At 42.4% G+C, this 23,316-nt stretch overlaps 1 protein-coding gene across 1 annotated transcript; it reads right to left on the minus strand.

Annotated features, from left to right (window-relative positions):
• Positions 1-1,763: 1,763 nt before the first annotated feature.
• On the minus strand, positions 1,764-17,390 carry LOC102060784 (serine/arginine-rich splicing factor 5). Its single transcript, XM_005479923.4, has 8 exons — positions 17,234-17,390; positions 14,963-15,101; positions 11,479-11,549; positions 10,636-10,722; positions 9,120-9,192; positions 5,253-5,326; positions 4,225-4,335; positions 1,764-3,230 (listed from the first exon to the last, which is right to left on the minus strand). The coding sequence occupies exons 2-8, from the start codon at positions 15,086-15,088 to the stop codon at positions 2,939-2,941; spliced, it is 834 nt and encodes a 277-aa protein (XP_005479980.1). The 5' UTR covers positions 15,089-15,101; positions 17,234-17,390; the 3' UTR covers positions 1,764-2,938.
• Between the last annotated feature and the right edge of the window lie 5,926 nt (positions 17,391-23,316).

The following is a 23,316-nucleotide window of genomic DNA, read 5'->3' on the forward strand; positions in this document are numbered from 1 at the left end:
TGAAAACCAAGTTTTGTCATACATTATTCCTTCCCTGATCACTCCCTCAGGGTCTTCTTAGGCCCAGCAAATCAATAGTAGTGAATATCCTTTGAACACCTTGAGACTATGCAGAATTACCATTAGCTGGTGTTCCACTACAGCATATAACTGGCCTTGTTCCTAACCCCAGCCTGTCAATCCTTGCACTTTCCTCTTTGTGCTGACCTAAGGCCTGAATGGCTCCCTGATGTTTCTGCTGCATCCCCTCCTTTAGGCTGGCATGCATGAAGCCTTGTGCCAGGTATAACTGTTGGCTAATCAGCAATATTGTCCCAGTACATCACCCAGGGTGAAAGGCTAACAATTCTTCAGCAGGTTTGCAGAGAGGAGGTGAAGGGGGACCTGACTGCAGGACTGGAGAAATGGGAAATGTGCCCTAAGGTACTGGGTGCACAAAGCACTTAGTCTGCCAGTAAACAATGGCTATGGAGTGGAAATGAGGGGAACAGATGGGAAATGACATGCTTCCATAACCTCTGTAAGATGACTAATTCCACTTTAGAGCTGTACAAGTTAGCTCTCAGATCGGGGAGTGGCAGGAGGTGGCAGAGTAGAGAAATTTCAGCCCTGGCACTCAAGGCCCTTGACCCTTTGCTGGAGCGGGGCAGAGCGATGCAGGTATGGATCCTGGGGCTGCTCCTACTCGGCATCCGTTGTTCCTCCAGCACAGTTTTGAAAGACGTCCTCGAACACAGGCCACACCCTTCTCAGCCCCTTCACAGTCCCAGGAGCAGTGGCACAAGGACAGCCAGTAGGTGGCACGAGCTGGAGCCAAACCTGCTCAGTGAGGAATCCTGGCCTTCCTGGCAAGAATATTCCTCCTCCTCCTCACCTCCTTTTGTTTGGCAACCACAGCTGAGCGCACACACAACGCTCGCTTTCCTTTTCTCATCAATAAAGCAGAGATGTGATGTGGCCAAGCACAATAAAGTTTATCTTCATAAAGTTTATCTTCATATCCACTGGGATACCCTTGGATGAAAAGCCGTGTGTTAAACTGACAGAAATGTATTTGGTAATAAATAAGTGCCATAAACATCACAGAAAATATGCTCTTGTTTTGGGGGATGATGCAGCCAGTTGCTGAAATGCAAATAATTGCAGTGCTTGACTTCCAGGTGAGTGTACCCCGTGCTGCAAGCAGTGCATGCTTCCTTCCCTTAGGAGGAAAATGTGCTGTGGTAAGAGAACTGCTAGCACATCATGCCAAACATTGCAAAGAAGGAAAGAATAGTTTGGGTGGGAAGCGACCCTAAAAATCTAGTTCCAAACCCCTGCCATGGCAGGGTCACCAGCAACTTGGCTTTACAAAGGGTGTTAGCCTTGAAGCCTTATATGTACACAAGTTGTGTAGGCAATGTAAGAATCTCCAGTAGAGTATTTCAGAAGTGACAAATGAATTTACCTATAGTAAGATTCCAACACCCATGGCCATTTGGTTGTTGGTTCCTCTGTTTAAGTGTCAGAGCAGAAGGTATCACACAAACCTGCTTGCAAGGACTGCAGAAAGAATCCTTTTGCCATTTATTCAAACAGCCACTGCTGGCCATAACAATAAAATCCTATCCTGTCCTCCAGTTAGTCAGCATCTGGTCACTTATAACTGGTTTCTAATTTTCATTTTCTTGCTTCTATACAGGTATACCTACAAATAAATTTCTTTGTCATCATGTCAGAAAGACTGAAGTGAGCTACAGCAACAATTAAACAAAACTGCAAAATAAGCCAGAAAAAGGATTGATTTTATTAGGAATGGTACATTTAAATACATGTAAGACTTTGGGATTAATTTACATATTTCTTCCAAAAATGTTTCCCTTCTTTGACAATACAGAAGTTAAAAAAAATCTAATTCCAAATTGTAAGAACAACAGTATTTGCAGTGGAAATTTCTATTAATCAAAACAAGTGTGCATTCCGGAGATTTTGACTACACTTTTCCTGGGAATTTTTTTTGCTGCTCTCATTACTAAAATAACCTTCCTTTCCATCAAGACTATTGCTAGTCATACACATGTTATTCAGTATCACACTTTTGGGTATGAAAGCTATGTCACTTTTATAAACATCAAAAACATGGACATGCATATTGACATTTCTGTGCAGTTTTATGAAGTCACCTGTCAAATAAGGCCTATACATACAATACCACATACTAGTGAATTACTGTAAAATTATTATAATGGATTCCCAATAAACCTGACATCTGGATGGTATGTCTCATTTTAACAGAAAATTCCAGCTTTCATTACTGCTTAACATTGTATTAATCCATTATCCAAGTGAGCAATATTCAACTAACCAATGTGTATTCCTGAAAGTCTTTTGCAAATTAAGCATATTGTCAAGGTCATGTAAAGCTGGAACTTAAACAGCCTGTTAAGCCAAGCAACAGGGAAAAAGGGGAACTCTAAACTAATTTTATCTGGTCCATTCATTCTCGCACAGAAAAGTAGCCACAGAACCTTAAAGGAATTAAATCTATACTTCCTGTTCTCAGACTTAATACCAAGGACAAAAGCTAACATAGTATTTTGGAAGTCAAAGGCCTTGGAGGTGGAGGGGAAAGTAGGGGCAAGAGAGGGAGAAAGCAGCGTATTGTCTCATCCCATTACCTCAGCATTATGTGTACATAATATATCTATGATAGAAATGTTTACTAATAGCAGGGAAAAAAATAAAAAAGACTTCCCACTCCAGACTTCACTGAAAGAAGAAAGCTGACAGCCAGCCCCTCCTCACAGAGATGGCCTATTTGATGACAGGCACTTTGGCAATGTAAGAGGAGGTCACCCTTTCATCATGTTAACTCTTCCCCTCCCAGATCTCACATAAAACTTGTCTCAAGTCTTGAAGAAACTTGAATCAAATTAATTAATACATCTCTCAAAGCAGGTTAACTACGGCTGTGAGCAGAGCTCGACCTAGAACGAGATTTTCTTTTAGAAGAAGAGGGAGAGGGGGAAGAAGCTATCAAGCTGGAGCGGTGGCTTTTGTGGGAGTAACTCTTTTTAGGAGTACGACTGCGAGAACGAGAGCGGGATCGAGAGCGAGAGCGGGATCGAGAGCGAGACCTGGACCTGGAGCGGGACCTGGAGCGGGAGCGGGACCGGCTGTCCGATCGGGAAGATCCCGTAGACCTGGACCTGCTGCGAGATCTTGAGTAACTCCTTGACCGAGATCTGCTTCTAGAAAAACAAAATTAAAAGCTGCAGTCTCACCTCTTGCTAAATTTAAAAAAATCGTGTAAAATTTACAGCTTCTCTGTACGCACGGCCCATCCATGTGAACCTGTGAAAGCGCTATTCACAGCATTCAGCCATTTCACAGGGCTGCTAGATTTCTGCTCTGCTCCATCATGACAGCATCTTCCTAGGTGAAGGCCAGCAAGAATTGCTGGCCTTGACACTCTCTGCTAGTGGCACAATATGAACTGCCTAATAAAAGATGCCTCTCCCCAGCTCCTGCCAGGAGGAGAAATCAACTTTTAGGCAGCGGAATCTCTATCAAAGAACAATTCTTTGTCTGCAAACATCCTGCCTTGAAGTATCATTTAATTTATCAAGAAAAACACAGAAATTGAACTTTATACCTGTGGTGTTTATTCTCTGTAGAAATGCCATGCAAACCAGAGTTTCTTTCAAGAGGCTAAGTCTCTAAAGGTGTGGATCACCAGCACACTTTAAGGCCATAGAGTTCTAACACCTTCACTAGTAATGCATCCCTTTTTTCATGGAAAGAGATAATGAAAGAGCTGCAGCCAACATGTTTTTTAGTGACTGAACAGCAGAACTGCTTAGGAATAATGCAAGCAAGCTAACTGATTATCTTTTATTCTCACGAACAAGTTGGCTTTCACAACTATTTGAGAAATATTTCACAGGACTGTGAAACAGCTTTCCTTTAAATAACATTTTTAACACCAAAATTCATGTTTTAAGAAGTTCTTTCTTTATAACACCACAGTTTGTCTTTAAAAAAAAATTTTACTCACATCCAAAAGTGTTCTTTTTACCCTGTTTAAGCAAGTTAGTTCTTATCTTAATCTGTTTACACTGCTAAAAAGTGGTTCTGTGCAGTGATATTTAGCTTGGGGCCAAAAAAACTACATAATCAAACTTTGGCACAAATACTACTCAAATCCATGCCCTCAGCAGAATTTTATCATGCCAAGTGACATACCTATGCCTTCTGTGGTCTTCAGTCAGTTTAATTCTGCGTCCATTCAGCTCAGTGCCATCCAGTTTTTCCAGAGCACTCTTCATGTCACTGTAAGATGCAAACTCCACAACCCTGTATACCATAATGAAATGAAAGAAAAGTTACAGAGAAGCAAAAAAAGTAAGGAAAGCAGGTGTTTTTTAATCTGTTGATTCACAGCTGTTTTATCTTCTGAAAGCTAGTTTTTAACATTGTTAATAAGAAAATATGACACCAACAGTCCTAGCTATCCATACCTCTCACATCTACTTAAACAATAGCAGAACTGCCATCTGCAAGGAGATGGAGAAAGTGCAGGAAGCTACACAAACCTGCATCAGCTGAGAAATACCTTTCAGTCCTCCACTAAACTGCATCCCAAAGCTGCCCATGAAACAAAACAAGTTTGCAGACTCTTCTGACCTATTTAAGAATTTTAACAGTGAATAGAAAAGTCCAGTCTTTATGGTTTTTTAAGTTTGAACTCAAAAAAGGGTCTATGTTGCATTGGTTTGCAGTGGTCCAAGAGCAGTTTTGCCAGCACAGACACTTTATTCACCCTTCCTTCCCTCCTGCTTTGTTGTGCAGGACCTTTGCAGTCTGCAGAACTGAGAACAGAGAGTGGGCAGGTAGGTATTCCCCATGGAAGTTGGTTATGTTCATTTCCCATGACTTTGACTGCTGAACCAGTGTAGAGCAGCCACAGACAGGAGATGTTTTAGCCTCAGGCCTCAGATCATAAATGATTATATAAAAATAAGACAGGCAGGGCTTAACGTTTGAAAGGAATTCTCCCTTCCTTTCCTGCTTTCATGACAGAGAATAGAAACTGAACTCCTAGTTAGTTACTATCAGTTCATGTTTTGGCTTGTTTTGGTTCCTTAACTGGAGAAATTTCAGCATCTAAGCCACCCCATAGATTTATATTTCACTTTTTCTGTATTAGAGGAAAAATCATGCCCTTAGTAGTTTCAGCTATCATATCACACAAAGACACAAAATGAACTTACCCTTCATTCCTGTTGTTTCTGTGTGCATCCACATAAGTGACCTCTCCTGCCTTTCTCATGACATCTTTCAAGTCCTACAGCAAAAGTTAACATTTTAGTTTGAACAGGACACAAATCAGTCAGGTAGCAGAATACTCCCCTAAAACTTTCCCTGCTGAAACTGCTTAATGCTTTTTAATTTCTATATATTAAAAAAAAATATATAATTTAGAAAAAGTTTCTGAAACAGCTTATGTAATAGCAGCTGCATATAGAAAGGATGCATCATTTTACAGCTACAGTGAATAAACCACTGCTTTCAAGATAATCCTACATCCCAAAACCAGCTGTTATGAAAACACAATGCAATACTTAAAATACCAACATGTCCCCTGAAATCAGAACTGAGAAGTGCAGTAGTATTAAATCCAGATTTTCATAACTGAAGTCCCAGTTAAATGACATTCCAATAAGTGTAGACAAATTCAACCTTTATGCTCACCTCCCCCAGCTTCAAAGCAAAATTAAAAGCAAAAAGGTCTAACTACAATGTAATTAAAAATTTTACAAAGGAATTTTTCTTTAAAAGTTTCATTTGAATATCCGTCACGCTACAGCGTCACATCAATAGACATCCTTGTCTTAAACTTAACAGAGGCTAAACGTGGACAAGTAAAATTACTTGCTTAGCAGTAGGAGAAAGTACAAACAAATAATGCAAGAGGTCACTAAAAAGCTAAACATTTGTCTAAGTTAAGGCAGCACTTTTACCCAACAGTATCTGGCATTTTATAATCCCACACTACTTACCGCAGCACACCACAAGTGGCAGGTGATATAAGAAGGTACCTTAAGCAAAGAGCTGCTTGTCCAATACCTAGCTGGCCAAGAGGAACTCTCTTACATGAGAAAGGCAGTGATGGCTCATAGCAATATGCTTCACGGAGGTACCAGAGGCCCTGAAAGCACTGGACATAGTCTCCAGTCTCCAGAAGTGGCTAAAGAACCCGAGGATGATCTGTGCTAGCCAATCGAGATCAAACCCAGGCAAACCAAGATCTAGACTGCCAAAAAACAGGAGTGTCATAGGAACCAAAAGGAAAATTCAGAACAGGCCAAACCCTAGAATTTCAGCCACTAGAAAACCCCCAAATCTTTGGTTCTTTTTCCTCCACACAAGAAAAATGAAGGTTAACCAAATCAAGGTTGTTAGAAGAAGTTCAAAATGCACTTGGTTAGAATTAGAAATACGCTTAAGGAACAAAAGACTACAAAACAAAAAGCCAAGAAAAAACTTTGTAACATTTGCCAGAGAATATAAAAAAGCTCAGTTTTATCTAGTATTTTGATTCAATAGTTTTATGTTAAAAACTGGTATATGGAAAGTAGTAGATGTTTTCCTTGTTTCACAGGTCTTAATATAAAGAAACCCTAATAGCAAATGAAAATTGGTCCCTAATAGTACCATTAAAAACAATACTTCAAACGACCTCAATTTAGAAATGATGGACAAAATTTTGGCTCTGCTCAAGTCAATGAGACTTTAACCAGACCAGGACTGGTAAGCCAAAAGGGAGTTAAAAAATGTTAATCTACACAATTATTTCCCAAATCAGTAACTTTAGGTTTTAAGACTGAGGCTCCCACAATCCTGCCACACTACGTGCTGAATCCTAAGAAACATTAACATGAAATATCATTTCCAATCGCAATGTCAACACAATTAAGACGCCAACATTATTTCTCAAAAGAGGAAGTGTGCATGTGTTATAAAAGCTCAACATTCTGTAATTAGGGGAATGTTTTAAAAGTTATCTGGTATCACCTAACCAGTGCAACAATCAAATTTTATCTTAAGTTTACTGTTCTGGGTCACCTTAAATAGCACAAGAAAACCCTGCTGTCCTTAGCACCAGAGAGATATAAGGTGTAGGACAACCATAAGTAGGAAAATATATCTTGATGTAATACAGACCTACTTTTCTCAACTGCTTGAAAATTTGATACAGGGAAACTGATGAGGTTGGTTGGAAAGCTCTAAACATGCAGAAATACATGTTTGCTAAAAAAAAAAAAAAGGAGAGCATCTAGCAGTTTGTCCACTACTTAGAGATGGGATTATCTATTAACAATAGAGTCAACAATCTGAGGAAATTGATCTGAATATAAATTTTTCTGGCTTTTTCTATGTTTAAATATCCCAACACAGTAACTTTTAAGGGAGATAAATGATCTCAAAGCATGGGGATCTGGACACACCAAAGATTAAATTCTGTGTGCAAGTTTAAAAGCAAGGTTCCATAACGTGTGTGCTTCCTAGCAGGGATTAGAAGGGAAGAATAATGGCACTACTGTTAATGGATTAGCTATTTTAATGTGTTATACGTAGCACAGTTAGAAGTTAAAACACTACAGTCAGTACCAAAGCAGTACAACTTCAAAAGTAAATGTAGCTTGCATATGGTTGTTACCTTCAAACGATGTCTGCTTAGGCAGGTATCGAAAAGTCTCTTATGATAACTTATAATATATTTAAGAGACATTAAAACATTTAATTAGAATACTAAAAGATTCATCAGTATGAAATCTGAATTGGGTGGGCTTCAGATTAAAATGTAAGTACACATAAAGCCATTATAAATATTCACAAGTAAAAGAAAGTTACAAAAATGTTAATTTTTTTTCAAGTTATGCATTTAACACTGAACAGCCTTATAGGATTTGTTTTCCTTAACACTCCATTATAGCTTACTTCTCTGGTCCCTACTGTTGTTTCCAAGTGACAATCTCTTCATATATGTAACTGCATAGCAAACCCACAAGATATTCAGATTAAATCCAGTTGATGATCACCTCAACTCAGCTGGTTTTCTTTAGTTATTCAATAATTAACACAACTGTTCTGTTACAAACCCTTTGAACCTGTCATGCAGAAGATAAAGTGAGTTCGACCGTTGATCTGAATGGATCGCACCCAACTCTTACGAAACACATCAGCAGAGCTCCAGGCAAACCAAGAAGCCTCCTTGTGGGGAAGCAGCTCCAAGGCCGAGGCTTTGCACATTCAACATGTCCTACTGCATCTTTCAGGACTTTATTCAAACTCTCTTTATTCAAAGAATATATAGCTTAATGAACAACACTAAACTCCACTATTCACTCACCTTTTGTAAATAGCATCTGTTGCTATGTCCTTACAAAGTGAACTTTCTATACACTGTACACTACACAGAACATAACTAAAACAACTGATTACATGGCTATTCTGTTAAAAGCCAGCTAAATATTAGCAAAACATTAGCAAGAGGTGAAAAAACAACAAAAAAAAAAAGAAAGATGGTAAGAAAGCTTCAAATTACAAGTACTGAAAGTTTGGGTTCTAGAAAAAAGGATCTACAATAAGCATACTCAACCCAGTAGCTCTCTTAAAATTTCCTCCCTTAATGATGTATTACCAGAATTCTCAATCATTAACTGGGTCACAAAAATATTTTGCAAAACGTAAGAAAAGACTATAAATTACAACCAAAACAAAGGCATGCATCTCCAGGTGTAACAATATAAAAGAAAGACATAGTTTGAATTAATGCAATGTTTCAATATTTTAGAAACAATTTAGAGTCTTCCAAAGTTTTATCAGCTGGCAAATAGAATTAGGAATCTGTTCCCAACTACAAAATCTAGTTACAGAATATTTGCACAGCTTTGAGACAAAGGACTTCTGTAAGTGCTTGAATGCTAATTTTCACCGATCCCTGAAGTTTTTTTCTTATTTTTTGTTGACATTAAATATTTATGATGGCTTTATTAAGAAATTAGACTGAACACAGTCTACTTACGGAGTAGTAAAATAAGGTGTAAAAAAGCGAAGGCAAGATGCTAACTCACCTGCCAGCTGATGCGGGATGAAAGGTTTTCAACAATGATCCTGTGCTCAGTACGAACAGGAGGCCCATACCGGCTGGAAGAATTCAAAGGGGGCAAAAAAGAAAAAAATCTCCAGTGTAAGGAATGTAAAGCTTAAGAAATCTGACATTTTCTACAGGTCGCTGAAAGATTTAAGTAATTTCCTTGCTGGACTGCAGACTTGATTCTTCTTAGTCAAGAGTATATTAAAGACTCCGCTAGAAGAGTGTCCCGAGCTTTTTTGGAACACCCGGCTCTGCCAAGTATTTGAACAAGAGGACTCAGAGATATAACAGTGGCAGGATGACTCTCATTTTTCCATTACTGCAAACCTCTTCTTGTCCAGTACTAGCAGTCTGACATCATGAACATGACCACAACGTCAGATGCCCACGACCTTCAATCAAACAAACTTGCTACTTTGAAAATTCACTTGTAGCCTGGACCTTGGAGCAATTATACCACACCAAGGTTACTGCCACTAAAGTAAAAAAATCTAATTAACACACTTGCATATGCAAATCAGATGTTCCAGACATTGGTTGGTAACTGGCAGCAATTCTGACTTTGCGACAGATGGGAAGGTTTATGTCCCATGTAGCTTCATCTTTCTTCCAAACTCTACTCTGCACAGGCCACAGCTATGAATGTTTCTACAGAGTAAATTCTTCCACACATATTTCCTTCACACAGGTAGATATAAAGTGAAAAGATGTAATGTGTAGTTGGCTGGCAGAATACATGCAAATCTGCAGAACTTTCACCACTGGCTCTGATCACTGAAAGTGAACAACTCCACAAATACTGTGTGTCCTCTAGAGGTATTCTAGAGATGAGCTGTGTCCTGGTTTGCACATTCCATCACTGGAGAGAGACTCTCCTGCTTGGTCAGCAAACGTAGTCAACTGGTATTTACTAACACATGCAGAAGTGTTTATCTTGTGCCCTAGAACTGCTCCTTTTCTGGGCTGTGCTGAAATAAGCATTTGGATAATCATACAATTGGAAATGTGAAAACTTGGTTAGACAGTAAATACCTTGAATTACTGCTCTACAATATCCTACTTATCATGTAAGCTCAATTTGGTGCCAAAAGCTGCAATAGAGAAGCTCTGCATTTCTCTTGACTTGGTGTTAAAATCAGCCAATCCAACTGCAGCAATACTCCTTCATATCATTTACACGACACCAGGAAACAAGACCGGCATAGTGCCTACAATATGGCAAAGGCACATTTCATAACAGGTTTGTGAACCTCTGCGAGACAGTTAAACTGCTTTAAAATCCCCACTCTCCTCAGCCTGAGAAGGCAAGTAATAGTAATGAATCTGCAAGGTTTGAGAACATAAAACTTTTTTTGTGAAGCTATACAGGGAACCAGAGCTGGATCCCTAAATCACAAAAAGAAAACTCCAGCTCTTTTGTGACTGGAAGTGGAAAAGGACACAGTTCTTTTGTGACTGGAAGAGGAAAAGGACAGAGAGGCCAGACCACCTACCTAGATCCACTCTGCGACTGGTAATAACTGAACCGTTGTGAGAATCTTCCCCTTCCTCTTCGGGCTCGAGCATGTTCAATTGTGACCCTTATGACAGGAACAAAAAAAAACCAAGCACATAAAAAAATTAAAACAACAAACTTTAAGTATTTGACATTGACTGGAAGCAAATGTGCACAAGCAAGAATTATCTTGCCCTTGCAAGCAATGATTTATAACACAACCACTGGCATTTCTTAAAGAGCCAGACCAGTGTTTTTTCTCATTGGTCTCCCTCAGATTTTCATGACAATTTTAATTGAGTCTGTAATTCAGACAAACACTTGAATATGCTCAACCAGTCCAGGAGTATTCACAGAGAGAAAAGAATACTAAAATAACCACCAGCAACCTAATGACCTAACATACAGCTTCCATAATCACAATAAAAATTACTGCAACATTCAGCGACTATAGTTCACATTGCCGCCAACTGAAGGGCAATGATCCAAATGATAACAGGCTATCATCAGCTTGTCTTCCGGTCAATAGGCAGATAAATACTGAATAAGTTCAAGTCATTCTTACTAATATTCCTAATGAGAAGATCCTGAGTTACCTCTGAAAGAGAACTAAGTGCAAGTAGAGAAAATGGTCAGCCCTGTTCTAAACCACTCCTCGCCCAGCCCCAAACTAATCTTTGCCTTAAACAAGACTGGATCCCAATGAGTATCCTTTAAGTTATGGAAGGTACATCCCACCATAGAACCACAGGAAATGGGTGGGAGAGAACAAGATTATAAACTGCATTTAGATGCAAAGCACTTTCTCTATTCTTAAGGGAAAATATGGTATCACACTTACCTTTCATCACACAGCTCTTTACCATTTAGTTCATAAATTGCATCATCAGCATCCCTGTGGTCTTCGAATTCCTAAGAAGAAAACAGAAATAAAAATGTATTTTCCCTCACAGTACATGCAAATACTGATAAATATGCTTCTTTATAAATTTTACATTTCTACAGCAAGTATCACCAAGAACTTTGAATAAGGAAACTAGCTCCTGGTACATTTATGACTGAAAAGCCAACACGTTCCTAGCCATGATAATTTCTTCTCCCTCCATCCCACAAACTCCTTTTGCCTCCCCAGTTGTTTCAGTATAACTTATTTGCAGGATCTATTAATTAAATTACCTGGTTTGCTAAGAAATATCTAAAATACTTTTGGGGACAGGTAGGGGAAACTACTTAAAGGCATATAATTTAAAACACAGCTCCACATCCAGGAAAACTGAATATAACAGCTGATCAAATGCGGGAGAGCCGTGCACTGCCAAACCTCCCTTAAGATTAAATTCTTACTGAACCGGCAAAGAAAGAGTGAACCAGAAAAAATGCTCCCCTAATTTTTTCAGAGTGAATTCAGTTCACTAGCTGGGCAAAAAGATGCCCATGCAGGAAACGTATGAAACATAAGCCCTTCTTCAGCGCTGGCCACCTGCAGGTCCAGATCAGCTGTAACAAGCATAATTCCCTTCACTGTTGCAATGGAATCTGTCACTTGCTTTTGGCAGAAATGCTGCTTTAGTCAGCCTGAGTAGCCTCTGCCCACTATCCAGCCTACTGGTTCTTGGCAAAGCTGCTTGCACAGCTCTGCAGGAAACTAGGTCAAGAAACCTACCCAGATGAAAAAACAGCCCACTGTGTGCAGGAGGTGGGGGTCAAAAAGTGTTATTTTTCAATCAGATCAGCTTCCCAGGTAGGTTCATTATGTGTGGCTGGATAACTGCAGCAGCACCACGAGAGGCAAGGGGACAAAGGAAAGAAATAAAGCAGAGAGAACAAGCAGCTGGGTAGGGACTGCTGGCAGCAACAGTGCAGATGGAGAGAAAAAATTGTGGAACTGCAGCTTGCAAGGAACGAACAACAGAGAAGAAGCTTCCCAAGTTGAAGAAAGTGTTTGCATAACTATAAACTGCTTTTCAGAAGCAATACTGGCTTAAGCAATCTTCCCCCTTCTGCACTGAAATTTGCTTCACTACCAAGTGAACATCACACATCCTTGCATAATGATGCAAAGATTATCTTAGAACACATAATTTAAGTCCAGCATTTAAAATATCAATAGCTGACAACTGCAAGTTCCATTATGTCAACTACTTTTTAACAAACTGACCATGTGCAAGTCTATCTAGCTTTATGGTCTGAAGTTTGAAAACACTATGTTCTGAAATCTACAAAATTTAAGTAAACATAATTAGTTTCAAAGATTAAGCAATGATTTTAATCAAGCACAACAAAACATGCTTTTAGCACTATAAGAATGTTCACTTGGTTTTATAATATGTTTTATAAACACAAGTCTTAAATAACAGAAAATAAAGATGGAACTGACAGCACAAGGCCAATAAAGTGCCATGAAGGATAATGCCATTCCATGTGTTTATAAATGACATGGATGACAGGATCAAGCACAGCCTCAGCAGTTCTGTGTCTGACACTGAAGTGGGAGGACAAATAAATTTACCAGAATGAAAAACCATCCCACATAAAGACCTTGATGGGCTGAAAGATTAAGCAAGCAAGAATCACAAATCTTAATGAAAGACAGTGCATGACGTGCTGCATGTGGCGTAAGACAATCCCAAGCAGCAGAAGAATGGGCTGGGGGCTGAGAGGCTGGAGAGCAGCTCGGCTGGAAAGGCCATGGAAATGCTCGTGGAGAGTCAGCTAAGCATGAGTCAGCAGCACGGCCTTGCTGCAATGACAGCAAATCGCATCCTGGGCTGATCCGTAGGAGTACAAGCAGCAAACCGAGGGGTGCTATTATTCCACCCCACTTGGCATTTGTTAGGCCACACCTGGAACACTGTGTCCAGTTTTGGTCTCTCCAGCTCATAAAAGACATTGAAAAATTGAACTGAGACTAGCAGAGGGCAACCAAAACTCATCAGAAGGTTGGATAACAAAGAGAAGCTGAGAGAGCTGTGTTTGTTCAGCAGGAAGAAAAGGCAGCTTCAAGGGAATACAGTCAGTCTTCCAAAACCTAGAACATAGTTACACAAAATGGAAGTGATTTCTGATATGGGTGCACAGTGATAGGATGACAAGTATGGGAAGGAAAGTTGTTTAGCTGCAAAGAAAAGCATTTTATTCTGAGAACAACTGCATTATTTATATACATTTATGAGACAATTATTCAAGCTTACTAGTGATCTTTGCAAAGAAAATGGCTCCACCTAGGAACTAGAGAGAAGGGAGGACTGACTGACTCGCTTACAGGAGTTGAACAGAAGCTGTTCCTGAATGAGTCAACAGGAAGAGAAGAGGAACACTCAAGGAAAGGGGACTGAGAAGTAGCAGCAATTGGAAAGAGCACTCTAAATATAAACTCAGGCTCGTGTCTACATCAGCCACTTACCTCCAGACTTTTAAGAGACAGGTATTTACCTGCTGGCAGTCAACAAGCAGCTCATAATGCAAGGGAACCAGAAACCACTATGTGTAGGAGTTAAGGAGCAATACTCCCATGAAACTAAAGTAGGCAAAGCCTGTCCTTTTGTTCTTTTCCAATAACTTCACTCAAGGGATTGATCTTGGCAGAAAGAGTGACATGTAAGCCTGCCATTATGTGAGGGCAGTATCAGCCTTTCAAGTCTGAACTAAGTGCTGCACAACAGCTAATTCTCAATTCTCATGAGATAAGTTAAAACACAGGCTGATTCTGAGTCAACCTGTAAAGCTGCAAAATTTGGAACTTAGAAGCAGAGAGCTCTAGACAGCAGTGGTAGGTAACTGAGATACAATGAACTGTCTATTTCATTTCACAGTCTGACAAGCATATATGCCCTACAAACATGTACTGATGATGAGTATGTTGAATTTCAGCTGCACAAGCCTTCAAAGCTGTGCTGCTTGGATCCACCAGCCAGCACCCACTACACCAGCTGTCTTAGCCAACTACTCTGCTTTTATATCAGGCCATTATTTAAGAAATATGACCAAGCAGACTGCAAGGGCTGAGTGGCACTTAAGTGGCTCTTATAAACTCTTCTTCTGGGTCAAGACTGCAAAACTTTGTACTGCCATAACAGAATATTTATACAGTCTCCCACGGAAGACTATGATCAAACAATGTATTTAATGTAGCTGGAATATTACACAGAGTTTGAGCAAAACCTGGCCAAAACTGTAATCCAAAATTATGAAAAGCCTTCTGAAATGTTTATTAATATTTTCCATTTCCCACTACAAATGTTATCTCAAACATCCTCCTTCCTTGACATCATCCTAGCAAGGTTAGTACCTGCAAGAAGAGCAAGGAAAACAAAGCTGTAACTTACCACAAAGCCAAATCCATTTTTCAGATGGATTTCTCGTATGCGCCCATATCCCTTGAAGAACTTCTCCACATCCCGTTCACGAGCACGTGAGCTCAAGTGTCCAACAAAGACACGGCAGCCACTCATCTTAAGGGTGATGCTAAAAAAGAAAACAGCACCGTTTATCAGATTAACAAACTTAAAATAGAGTGATTAGGATCACTTTTACATCTCAGAAATCTTCCTTAAATAGGATTTGATTTTACTGCCCTCCAGGTACACATGTTAAAAGCCTGATTCTCTACAGCCAGAGAAAGGATAAAATCCTGTCTTGCTGACTTCTAGCAGAACCTACAAAGAACTTCCAGTTTTGCACTTCTTAATCATAAAGCTTAAAATCCCAAATCTGTAATTTCAAAGATTTTACTGGGTTAGCAGCTGCTCGGAAAAAAAAATTCGTATGCTAATCATTAGAATAACAACAAACAACAAAAAACATTCTTAAAACTTTTGCTTTCATCTAGAAAAATCTCTGCAATAAAATTTTATCAGCACACAAACAATAAATGGTAGCCATCAAATTATTTTCATTTCCAGTAACCATAAATATAAGTTATTTTAACAGTCTATCAGGCTTTGAAGAAGAATTTTGTATTATGAGATTTCAACAATGGCAAAAATAAAAAAGGCTATTTGAGGCACTCAAATTTTTAAAGCTATCCACTGATCCAGTATATATAATTAGAGATACTCTATGTAAAACTCTATTTTTAACCTTAAGGTGTCGCTTTTTCAATTTATGTGGTTCAAAAAATTTTAACATCTCATAACTGGGAAATATTATTTGTCTCACTCAATGCACCTGCTGGCATAGAAAAAAAAGCAAAGATTTTGAGCCCTAAGGAATGGAAATATGACGTGATCTTGCACGACAATACTGGGCTATAATGCAGGCAGAGTAAACAGACAACGTGTCACGTTAGCTGGGAAAATAACTCCCGTCAGTCGGGATGCAGTATTTTGAATTAATGTGATTTACCTTCTTTGTTACCGTACACCCATTAGGTTTCTATCGAATACTTTCTTTACTCAGCCTTACCGTGCCCTCACAGAAGTGCCGGAGTTTTGGAAGCCTGGCTACTGGGCCTTTTGTGGGGCGAGGGGTTGCACTGCGACAGCACTTACTTAGACTGGCCTCAGCCGCGAACCTCGGAAGAGCCTACGCTGCCCTTTGTAGCCATCCTCTCCTTTGTGCTCACCCGTGCATTGTGATGCCCACAGGGAAATCCAGTTCGGGGGGAGGCTGGTTCAGCTCCCTCGCGGAGTGCCCAGTGTTCAGCACGCGGCTTCCCTGGGCGCCCTTACCGCACCAACACCGGCCAGGCCAGCCGCGGGCATTAGGGAAAGGCAGGCCCTCCAGAGGAAGGAAGGACAGCCTTACGTAACTGTATGCTTTAAAACACGGCACGAACAGCCACTTTGGTAACAGCGCTCATTTTGGGAACAACAGAGATTTGAAAGATTAAAATGACAGCGTAAGTGCTGTTGGGTATTTTTAGTTCTAGAAAAATAAAGCGGGGAGAAGAATCACAAAAGGAAATGAACACGGGTGGGTGGGTGGAACTGATCACCGCTGAAACTGTCAAATATACTGCGAAAGACTTACGAACAACCCATCCGCGCGTTATTTACTCATTATCAAGGAGCACAAAGGATGCGAGATCTGCATTGACACCTGCGAGGCGCGGAGCTTCACGCGTCGCTCCTACCACAATGAAATCGAGCTCGCTCGCTGACGACCCAGTAGGTGCGGAAAAGCCCTCGGGAAGCACGGACCCGCAGCAAGCGGCCATCTGCTCCGCCCTCCTTTCGAGCAGCCGTGAGGATCCGGGACTGCGCCAGGCCTGCGGCCTGCCCAAGGCGGCCGGGCCCTCTTCACACACAGGCCCGCCGCCATCACGGCGCCGGCCCACGCAGCGGCGTCGGCCCCTTCGGCTCTTCGAAGCTTTGCTCTCGCCTCCAATCCGCCACGGCTCCTCGCGGCCATCCCGCCGGGATCAGCCCCCCCGCTCGGGGCAGCGATGGATGGCAGTCCCCCCCCCTCCTCCCCCCCGCCCGCGGCCCCGCCGAGCGCTCGGGCCTGCGGCGCCGCGCGGCGCCAGCGCGGCCTCCGCCCGCCGCCCCCGGGCCTCGACCCGTTCCCGCCCCGCCGCAGGGTACCGCCGCCAGAACCCCGCCGGTGGCTCCCCGCGCCCGCCCCGGCCCCCCCGCGGTGGAGGGGCGGCCACGCACCGTCGCGGAGCGGCGAGTCCTGCTGGCCGTGAGGGAACCGCTCTGCGGCCGCGGCGACAATGGCTGCCGGCTGCTCCACCGACCGACCGCCGCGCGACCGCCGCGCCTGCGCACAGGCCCGCGCGCCGCCCCGCCCGCAGGGCGCCGCGCAGCACGACGGGAGATGTAGGCGCGGGGGGCAATGGCGGAGGGCTCCGAGAGCATCCCGCTCCCGGCCGCCGCCGCGGACAGGGACATTTCCCGCTACACCGGGATGCTCTGAGCCCCGTCCAGCCCGGCCTTGCACACTGCCACGGATGGGGCATCCACAGCTCCCATGGGCGGAACTGCCCGTGACTTTTTGTCTAAGACCTGGCAAAAGAGATAAAACCAATTCTGCTTAACACGTCGAGGAGAAAAGTCAGACGTGCGGAGAATTCATCCGGAGTGATGCCCTCGGCAGCTCAGCCCTGCCAACACTCGTGTGCCGCGGCCAGCCCCTCAGCACCATCTTCTCTTGGGCACACAGAATGACTCCGCTTTGGACAACGCCATAATGTTTATTGGTAATCGCTGACACCAGGGGGAAACCTTGGCTGGGGAAAAGCGTCTGGTGAACATCCAGGCCTGGATGGCAGAAGCAGTTTTTCCCTGAATAAACGGCACACTCCTGCTTTATCAGTCAGATATATGACTTTATGGACTTCTTACAGTGTCATTAATGACAGTTTACAGTATGATGACCAAGATGAAAATTATCTGTTTTGTCAATGTAGCATAGCTTGTTAAGTCTTCACTGTCCCAATGCTTAAAATATATCTACGGTTTGGTTTGCCCATTTTCCCCCCCTTGTCTGACAGCATCGTGTCTGGATTTCCTGTTTTAACTTGAAGTAAAAATCTAAGTTGCATCATTCAAATATTTTGCCCTCTCTAGGAGGGAGATAACCTAGACATTAAATATCCACATAATACATAGAATCTTTTAGGTTGCAAGTGATCCTCTTCATTCTTTCCCATTCAGGTATTGACACTCATTCAGCCTTCTCCAGCTGAGCAATCCCAGCTCGCTTGGCCTCTCCTTACATGAGAAGTGCTCCAGTCTCACACTCATCTTTGAGGTGATGTGCTGGATTTGCTTCAGTGAGTCCATGTCTCTTTTGTGGAGATAACACTCCAGATGTGGCCTCACCAGTGCTGTGTGGAGGGGCAGAGTGGCCTCTCCTGACCCTCCAGTGATGCCCTGGCGAGTGCAGCTAGTGCAGCCCAGGATGTGGCTCTTGCCACAAGGCAGCTGATGTGAACTGAGCTACCTGTGGTTAAAATAGAAAATGTGGGTAGCTGTATCTGGTGCAAGTATGTCTTACAACTCTGAATACAATGTGTAGTTGTAAGGCTGCTTTATTTGATAAGACAGTCCAGGACACTCAAAAGGCAGTGCTGTGACTTTTTGTGCAAATTCTGTGTAGGTGGCAGAGCTGGACTATTACAGGAGCAGCAGCAGACTCTGTGTGACTGTGTGCTTGAGCTGCTGTGTTAAGAAGCTCAGAAGCAGAAAAAAGCTCCTTAAGTGGCAGTCTTGGAATGGTGTGGATGTAATAGGGATTGGAGTTATTGGCAGTAATGAAGATAAGTCATGCTAGAAGCCCAATTAAAGATTTTTGGTTTTATCTTGCTTCTCCTCAGCCTCTGGGATGGTGTCAGCAGGGAGGAATGCAGCTGTGCATCTGGAACACAGCTCCGCTGCTCCGGTAGTGCCTGAGCCAGCCTGGAGTCCTGCTTTCCTTTCTTGGACACCCTGCATGGGTGGTAAAGGCATGAAATACATCAGTAGGAGAATCTGCAGCATTGCCTCTTGTGTGTGGGTAGTGTTTCTGGAAGCTATCACGTGCAAAATCAACTTTAGTAATAACGCTGTGTTTTCGCTCCCTCGTTATTTTGCTTGCATTGAAAGGCTGGTCTCTCAGAAGCACATCTGAAAGCCCACTGGGAACTATTACTGTCCTGGCTGCACATCTACAGATGTAAACAAACACTTATCTGGAATCAGAATACTTAAAAACCACAATCTGTTTATTGTTGGGGTAAATTAACTGCTTTCTCACTTCCCTGAAGAAGAAATTTTGTTTTCTCTGTCCCAGAAAGCAGGATGCTGTGGCTCAGCACCACAGATTAAATATTATTTCCTATTCATTAAGGAATTAAAGTCTTCATTAAAGTGATGGTGATGATGATGATTGAATGTGCTTATTAATAAAGGTATAAAATGCTTTCTTAACTCTGAAGATGAAAGCAGTAATTTTTAGGCAAATCTGTACAATGAAAGCCACAGGGTCATACAAAAAAGCCACAACAGCCATAAAAAATCTAGGGGATGATCTGAGAAAAGGTTTTAACTAGTTGTAGGATGGCTGCAGCACTCAGGCTGGAAGGTGACAGAGCTGGGCCAGTTCATTGCTCCACCATGAACCTTCCTGAGCACCACAGGCAAGTCACCCCTGCCTGGAGGCAATAACCACTGCAGCACTTAACAGGTGCCAGCCATCCAGAGAGAATCCAAGCCAAGATGTAAAGCTAGATCTTGCATAGGACATTTGGAGACCAAAAATGCTAGCAAATGAAAATGCAAGTGAGTGAGGTGCTGGTAGGAAGCACTGGTGAGAGGTGTAGGTCTGAATATCCTGCCCCTGCTCGACAAAAATGCACCTGCCTGCAGCTGGTGCCAGAGCCACCTTCTACCTGGGATCCAAAGGATGGTCTTGTCTTCAAGAAGAGTGCCAACTTGTGTTTGTAACAGGGACTAACTAGGGCTTGCTCTCTTCTTTGGCTGCCAAAAGATATGTACAGACCAACAGCTGCATTTTGTAGAATGCCTTATCATTTGAAACACTCATTACTCTGGAAGCTCAGGTTTGCTGTTTTCCTCAGATTGAAGATTCAGGCTCCCACCCACCAGAATGTCCTAACCTCTGTGTGAGCCTGTGGAGGAGGGAGGCTCCTCTCACTCAAATTCTGCCACTGTGGAGCAGACAGCTGAGGGAGGGCAAGTGCAAGGAGAGAGAGGCCCAGTGCTTGGGGTGCTGGGAGAGGCATGCTAGGGCCTGTCTTTATCCTGTGGCTGTTTAATAGAAAATACCCAAAGATACCTCTGTGAGGGACATAAATGCAGCATTCTTTCTGCAAACCCATTGCTTAAACCATGAGGATATGGGCTCATTTTTTCTCTTCTATTGCTTGAGTGCTTATTTCAGGGAGAGGCTGAGTGAGAGCTGAGGAGATGCTCCTTGGCCCAGCCATTAGGTTTGCTGCTGGTTAGGGTGTAGGGCTAGAAGATGTGCATCCTGAGGAGGGATGAAGTGTTGAATTTCCATTATTCCCCTAATGTGAAGATATTTTAGGAAGCTAGGCTTCTATGGAGCAAATGGGAGGCAAACCCACCTTGAAACTTGGCAAAGGAAGCAGCCAGACTTGCTGGGTTGTACTGCTCTTTATACATGAGGTGAGATTTGTGGCCCCTGGTGATAAGGGCTGTTTGCAAGAGGGGTGCTTGGGCTCTGAAAGGGACTGTCCCATGGGACCAGGTGTCCAACAGTTTCTATCTCCCACTCCAGACATGCCCTGAAGTAGAAACAGATGTGTGCAGGGAATGTTTAGGTGCAACAGGGAAAAGCCTAGTGAGCAATACCTCCAGATCCGAGCACCAGTTTGGACTGCAACTGTAAATAAAGGCTTTGTATTTCTACCTTCTAGTGACATCTAGCCCTTTTCCTGTGCCTTCTGTATGTGCACAGTGGGAGTAAGACCCGGTGTTTGCTGCAGAGCAGTGAGAGATCATGCCTTTGCAGACAGTCTGAGGGTCAGGGTCACTGAGGCATGATGGTAACTAGAGGTCCTCAATATTTTGCTGGAATGCTGGCATGGCCACCAGGATGTGAACTACTAATAGAAAGCAGCTGTAAAGAGACTTGCTAAGAAGAGGTAAGAGGAGGTAGTGACAGGAGGTAGTGCATTTTGTACCAACATATTTTCATGCATGTATGTCCCAGAAGTCAAAGCAGAGAACAAAACTGAGACCCCCTCAGTTTTGTTCTCTGCTTTGACTTCTGGGACATACATACATATTTTCTGGCTGTTGCATGGTATTCATAGATGGCAAGAATCTATTTTAATATCTTATTGGTGAGATTTAGTCTGTAGTAGCTCAGAGCCCTCAGAATATAGAAGAGATTATTTTTCTCCTGACATTTTCAGTGGGTTTAAATTGCTGAGATTTAAATCTATCTGAAATAGCCTTACAGATGTACAGATGCAATCATCCAACTTCATCCTTTGCAATGGCTGACTTCTCTACTGAGTGCAGCACTTAGCACATTTTCTAAGTGTCTGCTGGGGAATGTTCTGATTACCTGTTTGCACCAGGATATGCCCTAGACTTTGTTAATCTATGTTTACTATGCTAAGACTTTCCCAGCAGCTTAGTGCTAATGCAGAGGATTTTAAGGGTTTGCACAGTAGCAACTCTTTCAGGAGCCCAGAGTCACCTCGAGGGTTTAATTAATTCAACAGGATTAAGTTTTTTCGTAATCTGTGCTACCTCAGTATCTGTAGTGCAAGTAATGTACAAATAATCTTCAATAATGTTGTACAAATAATCTTCATGTTGTGGTATGAAAATTATATTTGCATTCTGTTTTCTTAACAAAGACATTTTAGTTCATGCTGTTCCTTTTCACAGCCATTACAACCCCCCACCCACTCCTTTATTTCCCTGATAAGACCAGTCAGTCTGATTCGTCTGGATGGAATCTCCATGGATATATGAATACTTCTTTGAAACCAAGTTCATTCAAGGTTGCAGACTAGTTTCCTTTCATTGTCTTCTGAGACTTCTGGCTCTGCTCCTGCACTCTACTCCAAACCAGATGCTGGCAGCACTGAAGACATGCAACAGTCACAAGATTTGAGAGGCTTTGGGAAATGTGGTTGACATTCTGGCTGGCAAGACAAGACCCATGTTGTTTTCTGCCCCTGTACTATCAGATAGACAGGCTGAATAAGGCAGGTCATTGAGATCTCAGCCGCCAAAGATATCAACAGTCATGAAAATAATTTCTTGGCTAATTTCTTCAAAAAGTATTTCAGTTTCCACACCTGAAATAGTCAGGATGGGAGACTGACAGAAATGGTTTACCCCGAATGGAAGGAGTAAGCATGAAGTGGATTGTCCACTTATTCTGTTCCTGGCAGACAAAGGGGCAGTTGCTGAGCTGCAAACAGCTGCTTCCAGAGAGGAATTTCTTCAAGGCTGATGCCAGGCCTTGGCTAAAGAATGGTATGTTAGCTGCAAAACCATGAGCCTAATACCAAAAGCTGCTTTCACATTTCAGCATACTAAGTGCCACAGACTGTTAGGCCACACAATTGCAAGACAAATCTTGTGCTGCAGATGAGGAAGGTGAGTGTCTTGCAGCAGGTCATGTAAGCTCTAGCCAGTTTGTTGGAGGCTGTGCCATCTGAGAAGAAACATGCCAGTATATTTTAGGCACACCTATTGCCAATATTTTTACCCCATTTAAGTATTCAAGTACTCAGAAGCACAGGCCAGACCCTTCTGTAGCTGTTGACACCTCCCTCAGTTTCACCAAAGCAGTGCTGGGGTGCCAACTTTCACAAGGCTGGAGCCCACACATTGCCACCAATCTGTAGTGTCAGCAGGGATGAGCCACCTGCTTTCTGACATAAAACTAGGAATACTTACACCTAGCTGGTGCTTCCTGTAACACCTGGTCACACATTGCAACACTGCCACAGCTCAGAAAAAAGATTTTTATGAAGACTTCTGGAATCTCCAAGTACAGACTTGCAGAGTGCTTGTTGCCAGGATCACTCAACATAATTTGGCTTCATTCTCAGAGTGGTGGTAGACCTGGGCCCAAAATGATGGCCCAAGGAGCAGCTATGCTCTTTTCTACCCCTTTTTCAAAATAACATGGATCTCTTCTCCAGACAGTGGTCATTTAATAGCCCAACAGATATTCCCATTCTCCTCCACCCCAGTTTTATGTTTAAATAAGTAAATAAAAATGTATTAAAATATCATTGCAT

Source organism: Zonotrichia albicollis, chromosome 6 (genome assembly GCF_047830755.1).
Source record: "Zonotrichia albicollis isolate bZonAlb1 chromosome 6, bZonAlb1.hap1, whole genome shotgun sequence".
Classification (NCBI taxonomy): Eukaryota; Metazoa; Chordata; class Aves; order Passeriformes; family Passerellidae; genus Zonotrichia; species Zonotrichia albicollis.

What these genes read in the sequence shown, in the direction of transcription:
- LOC102060784 (XM_005479923.4), bottom strand. Translation starts at nt 15,088, where the DNA reads ATGAGTGGCTGCCGTGTCTTTGTTGGACACTTGAGCTCACGTGCTCGT. An exon ending in CAGTCGCAGAGTGGATCTAG is followed by an intron (nt 9,193 to 10,635) that starts GTAGGTGGTCTG and finishes GAATTCTTCCAG; the next exon opens with CCGGTATGGGCCTCCTGTTC. An exon ending in CATCCCGCATCAGCTGGCAG is followed by an intron (nt 5,327 to 9,119) that starts GTGAGTTAGCAT and finishes CTTTTGCTGTAG; the next exon opens with GACTTGAAAGATGTCATGAG.